Source organism: Crocodylus porosus, unplaced genomic scaffold, assembly GCF_001723895.1.
Source record: "Crocodylus porosus isolate Cpor-Errol unplaced genomic scaffold, CroPor_comp1, whole genome shotgun sequence".
Taxonomy (NCBI): Eukaryota; Metazoa; Chordata; order Crocodylia; family Crocodylidae; genus Crocodylus; species Crocodylus porosus.
The window spans coordinates 11,766,582-11,775,365 of NW_017728936.1; the positions used below are offsets into that span (position 1 = coordinate 11,766,582).

The window sequence follows — 8,784 nt, forward strand, 5'->3', positions numbered from 1 at the left end:
TCCAAAGAGGATGGAGCGGGACTGTTCTCAGAAGAACAAGGAGCAATGGGCTCAAGCTTCAGCAAGGGAAGTTGAGGTTGGATATTACGAAAAACTGTCTCGCTGGGAGGGTGGGGAAGCACTGGGACAGGTCACCCAGAGAGGTGGTGCAGTCTCCATCCTTGGAGGTGTTGAAGACCCGGCTGGATAAAGCCTTGGCTGGGATGATGGAGTTGGGGCCGGTCCTGCTTGGAGCAGGGGCTGGACTGGATGTGACCCCCTGAGCTCCCTTCCATCCCTCATTTTCTATGGGTCTATGAGGCAAGGAGGGTGCTCAGAGCTGCTTGCCTGCCCCGGCCACTTCCTGCTATTTTTGCCAAGCTGGACCCCAAACACTGGCTCCTCACACAGCTAATTAGCTGCCGCGCCGGCCCCACTCGGCGTGCAGCTGTGAGGCGTGAAAGGGCTGCTTGTTGGTGCCCTGCACTCGACACGGACACCAAGCGTCCTGGGAGTCGGGGCCGGGTGAACAAGGGGGAGCTCAGCTCAGCCTCCCCCTTGCTCTCCTGGCCCCCGGCACCCCCACCACGGGGACCAGGCTGGTTGTGCCAAGGGCCGCTTGGGCAAAGGCAAAGCGAGGTTAAGCCCCGTGTCCCAGCTGCGGCCGAGCCCGTCTCTGCCTGCCCCAGGGAGCTGGCAGGGGCAGGGCTGGAAGGCTGCGTGGTACGGCTGCTGCCCGGGCAGGCCCTGCACCCCTCCAGCCGGGGCCCGGCCTGCGTCGCTGTGTGCGCACGGGGCTCGGCAGGGGCCGAAGCCGGCGAAGGTCATGCCGGTGGCACCTGCGGAGGGTGCAGTCAGGATGCCCGGGGAGTTCAGCAGGTGGGGAAGGCCACCCACCGGCAGGCAGGGCAGCCAGAAGGGCTCGGCAGGCAGCGCGGGGCGCTCGGGCTCTGCCGTGGCCGTGATGGGAGGGCGGTGGGCTGGTGCGGGCCGCCGGCGCGGTGCCAGGGGAGCCGTGGCCCAGCAGTGCCACAAAGGGGCTGCAGTGGAGGCACCTCAGAGGCACCCTCCTCTCGACAGCTGTCTCCATCGCAGCCCCAGAGCCTGACGGAGGTTGACAGGGGTGTGAGGAGGGAGACACGGGCTCCGCTGGGTGCAGGGGGACGGGTGAGCCGGTTGCCCGCCGTGCCGCCTCCAGCACCTCCCTGATGGTGCCCAGAGGGCAGATTCTCTCCCGTGCCTGGCTCGGCCTTGTTGCACGCTCGGTCCCTGCAGCTGCTCCGGGCCAGGGTCTCTGTCACGAGTATTTCATTGAGGGTTGCAGGCGGCACCTACAGCTCGTTAGCGCCGTGATGCAGCTGGGCACCTCGTGGGCCGGATTCGCTTAATCGCTTCTCTTCACCCTTGCGACTGGCCTGAGCCATCACGCCAACAAAAGGCCGAGCGAGGCTTGGGCGGAAAACAGGGCGGCAGGTGGGAGCTGTTAGAGGACGAGAGCACGGGCTGGCACATCAGGACTCGGTGCTGCTGGCAGGTAGACTGGACACGCCTCCTAGCCACAGCCCACGAGTGGTACCGACTCCGTCCCCCCGTGGCACCGCTGCACTGGGGTTATTGATCACCACTAGGGCTTGCCTGTGTGTCCCACGTGCACGGGGGAGGCAGCGATGAGCCAGCACGGGTCCCGGGACCCACCTGGGATGCTGCTCCTGGGTGCTTTCAATTGGGAACCACGGGCGCAGGACCTTCGTTAGAGAAGCACACCGCCGGTGCTGCGTGGCGGTCCCCAGGCAGGAGCCCGGGGCCGCGTTCCTGGAAGGAGGGGCAGGGAGCGCTCCCTGTTCATGCCCAGCTCTGTGGGGAATTGCCTCCAAAAGGACAGAGCCCGCAGTTCAGCCCGGGCTCCGCGGCCACTCACGGCTCCTTTGCTGCTGACGTGTCTCGTTAACCCCCGGGCAATGGCAGGGCACGTTGTGTTCAGCGGTGGTGGGGACTGGTTTGGAAAGAGCTGCAGGTTGCAATGGGGCAGTTTTTCCCGTTGGCGTCTGCGCCTCCTCATGCACCAGCTTGGCTTTAAAATGTCACAGGCAGTTCCTGGACCCTTTGTGGCAGGCAGGTTTTGGCTGAGAGGTGCAAGGAGGTAAAAAGTGGACATGGTGTCAGCCTTGGATGTCTGCCCATGACCCCAGGTAGGGCCTGGAGCACTTGTGCTTTGCCTCCCCGGAGCTGCTGACCGCCCAGGAGAGCTGTGCTGGGAGAGGGCCCCGGGATCTGGATGCCCAGGCTTCACCCAGGAAACTTCTTGCATCTGGGTTCAAAGCGTGGGAGCGATGGAGCAACACTGGGGAATCTCTTCCCTGGGTGTAAATGACTTCATTACAGTGACGATCCCTCTGCTCCAGGGCAGAGGGTAGCGGTGAGGCTGACGTGAGGCTGCTGCTGGAGAGGTGTGGCTGGATACTGGTGTTATGCTGGTAGAGGCTGCCATCCTGTGGGTGTTTGTACTCAGCACAGACCCAGGTCCCAGGCGAAGGCAGGAAAGGAGGTAAAACAGGAGCTATGGGCTGCGGACACCATGCACTGTTAAACAGGGAGCGTGCGGGGGGAAGAGATTTACCTCTTGGGGGTGTCACCTTGATGCAGCTCCTTCATGTCCGCTCATATATTGGTAGAAGGGGTCTAAACCCCAGTAACTTTCCACTTGGATGAGCTTGGTTTAAAGTTACAGTCTGTTAGCAGCACAGGTCCTGGTATAGGAAGAGGAAACAGGTACAGCCATCCAGCAGGACCCCCAGGAAAGTGGCATGGTTGAAAACCCAGGTAATTAGCTCTCACAGATTTAACCCCGGGGTCTAGTTGCGTTCCCTGCACGTTCTGCTGGATACTGGAATCACGGGCCTCGGGAGGTCGCATCTAATCCAGCCCTTGCTCAGAGCAGGACCAGCCCCAACTACACCATCCCAAACTCCTGTTCCTGCCCTAAGGCACTGCATTGTGCGGCTGGGTGCTGTGACAGCGGCTCTGCTCCACCCCAGCTCTGGTTGCATTTCGGGCACTAACAAAGTGTTTCCTATATCACCCTCCTACCCTGGGGGGCAAGTGTGGGACTTCGCTTGGCTGGTCAGTGAGGACATGGAGCGCTTTGGGACGCTTGGATGAAGGGGGCTGAGCAGGCCGATCTCCAGGGTGCAGGCTCTCCGCAGAGGCCCCGTGCCAGCGCAGCGACTCCCGTCCCCCCAGTGACGCCCGGCAAAGCAGCCGTGGGAGCAGCCTCACGGCCCAGGGCAGGACGGCTGCCCCACAGGGGTCTGACCACCTCCGGTGGGGCCTGGTGCAGTGACCATGCCCTCTCCTTTGCCAGCCGGAGCACAGAGCAGATCGATGTGCCCAAGGCAGGTGCTGAAGGCCAGTTTTCCACCTCACCTCTCCCCGGTTCAGCCTCTGCTGCCCACGCCCCTTGCAATGCATCCTGGCCGGCCCCTGACCACGCTAGTGCCAGGTGTGGACGCTAAGCCCCAGCTCTGGGCTCTCCTTGGAGATCAAAACCCTGCCACTGCCCCTGGCAGGTCTGGCTGGCGTTAGGGCAGCGCATGTGTGTGGTGGGGCACAGGGGCTGTGGTTTGCCTGGACCCCGACAGTGCCCGCTTTGCACAGCCCCTGTCTCCGTGCCCACCACCCTGTCTGCTGCAGTGCTTTGCTGTGGACGTTTAAGGCCAGACACGCACGAGGAGCAAAAGCCCAGAGTTGGCAGGTAGCATCCCCCAGAGCTGCTGGCCACGTGCCACGGGCTGCACCGTGAGACCCTCCAGCCCAGCGCAGCGCGCCCCTGTGTGTGGTGCCTACCGCAGCCAAGCCAAGAAGTGCTCAACATCTGCCAAAGGACTGCCCCGAAGGGCAGGGGAAAGGCGGCTGGTGAGGTTGTTAATCAATGTTATTTCCTGTTGTGGCAAAGCTTGAAAAGCCGTTTCAAATCGGGGAGAAGGGAGGGAGGCAGGCGAGCCCCATCCCGGGGCCGGTGTTCGGCAGGGTCTCGTTGCATGTGGAGCGATGCCCAGACTGCCCCGGGGTGGGTGAGTGTCGGGGTCCGTGCAGCTCTGGAGGGCGGCAGGGGGGTCTGTCGTGGCCTCCGTTGTCCGGGTGTTGTTCCAGATCGACCCCGAGGTGTGAGAGCCCAGGATGCAACCGGACTACCCCATACGGCCGGCTGCGCTGGTGCAAGCTCTCTACCCAGTCGCTTCTCTCCTGCTCCTGCTACCCCAGCCTGGTCCATTCTCCAAGGCACAGTGTCCCCGCCCCCGCAGCCTCCGCACTAGATGCACACCCACAGACGTTTTGTGGTTACAAATCTTCAAGCAAAGACGAGCAAAGAGACCAGGCAGGGCCTGCAGGTTTGAGAGGTATTTGGCATATGATACTTTGATGTGCAATGCAATAAGCAGGAGAATAAGCAGCAAGCAGAAGGCACTGTGGATTGGGTCTACAGTGCAATGCATGTCCCAAGATAAAGGCTGGATTTTCTCCTTAGAGCAATGTAGATCTGGGACTATTTATGCGTGCCTGTGTATTTGGGGAGAAAGGAGCGTGTGGTACAGGTCTTAGAGAGGGTGAGCAACTGGTCTGCTGGCAGCAGTGCCGCTCTTGGGTCAGCAGAGAGCAGCCTTAGCACATCTCCGCAGCTGCAGCATCCCGGGAAGGAAGGATGCGACTTGGCTTTGTGCTTAACGGGCAAGCGGGTGATCAGAGCTGATGGGCTCAGGTCCGGCGGAGGGCGATGTTAGTGCTGATGTCTGGCCCGGGCCAAGGGCTCAGCTGTCCTTGCAACAGAGCCGGCTCCTCCTGCATCTCTCCCAGGAGACCCCCTTTCCAAACTGGTGGGCAGTGTGCCCCAGTGACAGACATCAAAGTGGGGCTTGGAGGACCTGGGGGTGTATTCCCGGCTCTGTTGTTGCCCTGTGGTCAGATCTCAGCCAATGCTCCTCCATCGCTGTGCTTCAGTTTCTCTTGCCACCCTTTGTCAGTGTCGGTTGTAAGGTCCAGGCACTGAAATCACGCAGCCTTCCTCTTGCCCAGCTGAAGCAGATGGCTCCTTGCCCTTTCACGTGCAGCGGGGGAGACCTGGAGCAGATGCTGGGGAAAGTTTTCTTCCAGCCGGGGGCTAAGCACTGGACCGGGCAGTTGAGGAATCCTGGCTGGAGGCTTTTAGGAAAACTGGGGTGGTAGTGTATGTCAGGGGAGCTAAAAAGCAGGGGAAACCCAGCATGGGCCACACTATCCAGCACCCAGGGGAAGTCCTGCAAGGGAAAGGAGCAGTCTTGTGAGTCTGGGGGCTTGGCTACTATCTCAGCAGAAAGAGATCTGCCTTCCCCGAGATGGGTCCCTGGAAGAGGCAGGCAGCAGGGGCCCTCCTGCAGGACCCCCGTCTTCTGCTGAGACCACGCAAAGCCAGCACGGGTTTCTCCTGCAAACGACTGCTGCTTTCCCCACAGCTGGGCTGAGATTAGCCTACTGTAACGGGGGCTTGGTGCCTGTGGGGTTTGCTCTGAGAACAGGCATTGCAGCAGCGTTGCACATCCCAAACGTGAGCTCCAGGGCTGGTGTTTTGTTCTTGGGAAGCTTTGGGGCACCATGAGAAGCATCTGTAGCTGGATGCTGTCGCCTGTCTTTGCAGGATGGGCAGTCACGTCAGCTCCCCCGGCCAGGAGCGCCTCGCCTTGGGATCATGTGTGACAAAAGCTTTGTTCTCACCAGGTCTGGTGCTGGCACACGGACCCCGTTAAAATGGGACTAGGTGAAATGGACTGGTGGTACTAGAGGAAGACAGAAGAGGATGACAGGAAAGAAATGGCAGACCTCATTTGGTGGAGAGGGGTCTTGCATAGACCTTTTCAGGAGCAGGTCCTCTGAGGAAGGCAGCAGATAAGGGTACGGGTATGGAGATGGGTGCACAGATATGCGGTGTGAACTGTGTAACAGGTTTTTAGTGTGCTTTGAGCTGCCAAGTGAACCACAGGAGCCACTTGGCAGAGTGGTGGAGATGGAGTTTTATCCCTATCCCTTTCCCTATCGATCGATCGATATCAGTAGCTAGATCTTTATATATACAGAAATAAATATTTTTGCAAAAAAAGAAAAGAAAAACTAGGTCTGGTGCTGGCCAGTTTCTCTTCACAATACGTGTGGCACCAACCCCATGCCCAGTGCTCTGATCTCGGCACATATTTTGCTGCTGACAGCAAACGAAGCTCTCCGGAGGGCTGACTCTCCTCTACGTGCGTGATGCTGGCATGCAGGGTGCAGGGAGCATGGTGTGTTTTCACATTTAAGGGATGAAGAATAGTTAGTGCCTGGGAGCTCAGGCAGGGCTGTTTCTGCAGGGAATGGTTGATGTCTGGCTTCCCTGCCCTTCACCTCTGGCACATTGCAGGGTTTCCTCTTCCCAGGTACATCAGGGGACATTGCCATGTTCTGTTTCTGCACAGCTGAGGAGGCTTCTGGCCCTGCTTGCACAGAGGATGCTGATCTCAGGAGGATGGACCTCTCCTCTGAGTCCTGAGCGGGATGTTGCCAGTGTTGGATGAAGATCAGCACTGCAGGAGTCGGAGGTGGTGACGGGTGCAGGGGCAGACCCGGTGGGTCCAGGACGTGAGCGACTGGCATGTGGTGCAACTGGGGATAGCAGAGCAGATCCAGGTTTGATCTGGCCTCTGTATTCGCTGCAGTGGGGTTTGCATGACCAAAGCAGGATGAAAGCAATCTGGGAGACTCCCCTTCTGCATGGGGCTGAAGTCTTCTGAGCACCTGCCAAGGGCAGAGGCTGTGGCAACCGCATAGCAGGGGTGATGGTCACCCAGATGGGCTGGGCCAGCTTGGCTGGCCGCTCCCAGCTAGCAAAGAAAGAGAACCAGTCGACAGCACAGACAGCCGTTGCACCATCCCGGCTCTCCTGGGTATGGCAGACCATGCCGTGATCCACTGTCCCACCCGCCTGGATTGCGGGGCCGCTCTGGAGTCCCAGAAGGAAAGCCGTTTGGGCTCTGCGCAGTGTAGTGGGCACTAGATGGATGGAGTGTGTAGCAGGAGGGGAGATAAATCCCAGGGCACAAGGGAAGGTGGTATTATGCAGAGCTGTTGAATTACTGAAAATTCAGATTCTTGCCGAGTTGGCCCCATTTATCACTCTGCAGCGTGTGGATAAGAATAAAGGCCCATAGGAAGCATGTGAGAAGCAAGACGTGCAAATTTTGCAGAGCCCTCCACCCCCTGCCGCTGCTGCTCACAAACTGCAGCCAAATTCACTCGACCATAATGAGCTCTCTCTGTCAAAGCAGAAGTTTTTGGAAGTGATTTCCCCCCACCCTTTATTTTTTTTTTTCCCTGACAAAAGTAGTAAATCAGGATGAAACTCATCATTGCTCTGTGCTAGGCATCAATTACTGCTCCATGCAAGCAACTGAAGCCATCGGCTCCAAGCCCACTGAAGCGTGGGACTCGCGTGGTTTTGCTGCTCGTCTGGGTAGGCAGACATTTGCCTGGGCCCAAGATCTATAGGAGGCGGTTGGATGCCATTTTCACGCTAGAACAGCTAATCCTGTGTTTGCCTGCAATCAGTGCACTTCCAGCCTGATACAAACCTTTCTGCTTTGTAAACAATAATATACTGGAACTTTTTCTGCAGGGCTTTCTGCCCCAGGAGCGTCCCTGGACGCCTGCTCAGATCACAAGCAGAGCGTGCGTCGCACCAGAAGGCACCAGCCTGTCGCACCTCACTGAAGGCTGTGGGGAGAAGAGAAGGTTGCACTAAAATACCGGGGCAATCTGCGTTGTCGGAAATATCAGGTGGTCTCTTAGTATCCAACAGAGACGCCTTGGAAGAGCGGGAGGGGCCCACTGGACCGGTACCCTTCCATAACACTGTTAAAATATAAATGCGTGGGATTGTTTTATTGCAAAATGTCAGAACGTGGACAACAATCAGAGTTCGCCTGCAAGTAAGAGAGCGACACGAGGCTGCCCGTCTCTCCCGGCGTGAACCTGTCGCGACAGCGGGTGACACGGCGAGGCGCTGGGCGCCCCGTGAGTTTCTGCTTCTTGACCCAGCAGCTCTGGGAAGGTGAAGGGCCGGGGTTAGCGGGCAGGCCGCGTCCCTCGGCCGGTTTGTGGGTGAGCCTCCCCGTGCCTGGTGCTTTATAAACCCAGAGCAAAGCTAGGAACGACCAGTCCCCGTCCCGCCGCGTGGGGACTAGACGGAGCTGGAGGCAGGGCAGGGCTCTCCTCCGGCGGGGGTCGCCGGGGGATAATACCGCGCCCGGGCAGGAAGGGGCAGGGCCCGGGGCGCGTTACCGCCGTGCAGCAGCGTCCTGGGGCTGTGGCCCCGCGGAGCCGCAGCAGGAAGCGGGGACCCGGCTGTCTCCGAGTTAAAAAAAGTAACAATAATCCTTAATTTTCGGTTTAAAAAAAGGACCCCCCAAATGCATGTTTTCCTATGATTTCAGTGAACCAGCGCTAATGTAGCTATGCACATATCTCCATCCCGCAGCGAGCCGCACGTCTGATCCGGATCGCGACACACGCACGTGTGTACACAGCCCGCTCCTGAGCCCCGCCGCGCCACTCCGGATTGGTGAGCCTCAGCCTCGCCCTGCGCGCCCATTGGCTGATCCCGTGACCTCCGCCCCTTCCGCCCTCCGGCTGCTTCCTGCCCCCTCCCCTCAGAGCCCCGCCCCTGCTCGGCCGCTATTGGCCGCGGGGTCGGACGGTGGCCGGGCGCGGCGGCGTGGCGTCGGTTGCCGTGGCGACCGCGGGGCG

The 8,784-nt window shown here is 59.6% G+C and overlaps 1 protein-coding gene across 1 annotated transcript in view; it reads left to right on the plus strand.

Moving 5' to 3' along the window:
* The first annotated feature begins 7,419 nt into the window (after window positions 1–7,419).
* Window positions 7,420–8,784, plus strand: part of TTC12 (tetratricopeptide repeat domain 12) — a 28,958-nt gene continuing 27,593 nt past the window's right edge. The window contains exon 1 of the mRNA XM_019546915.1: window positions 7,420–7,492. Coding sequence (XP_019402460.1) covers window positions 7,420–7,492 — 73 coding nt within the window. The remainder of the gene's footprint in view (window positions 7,493–8,784) is intronic.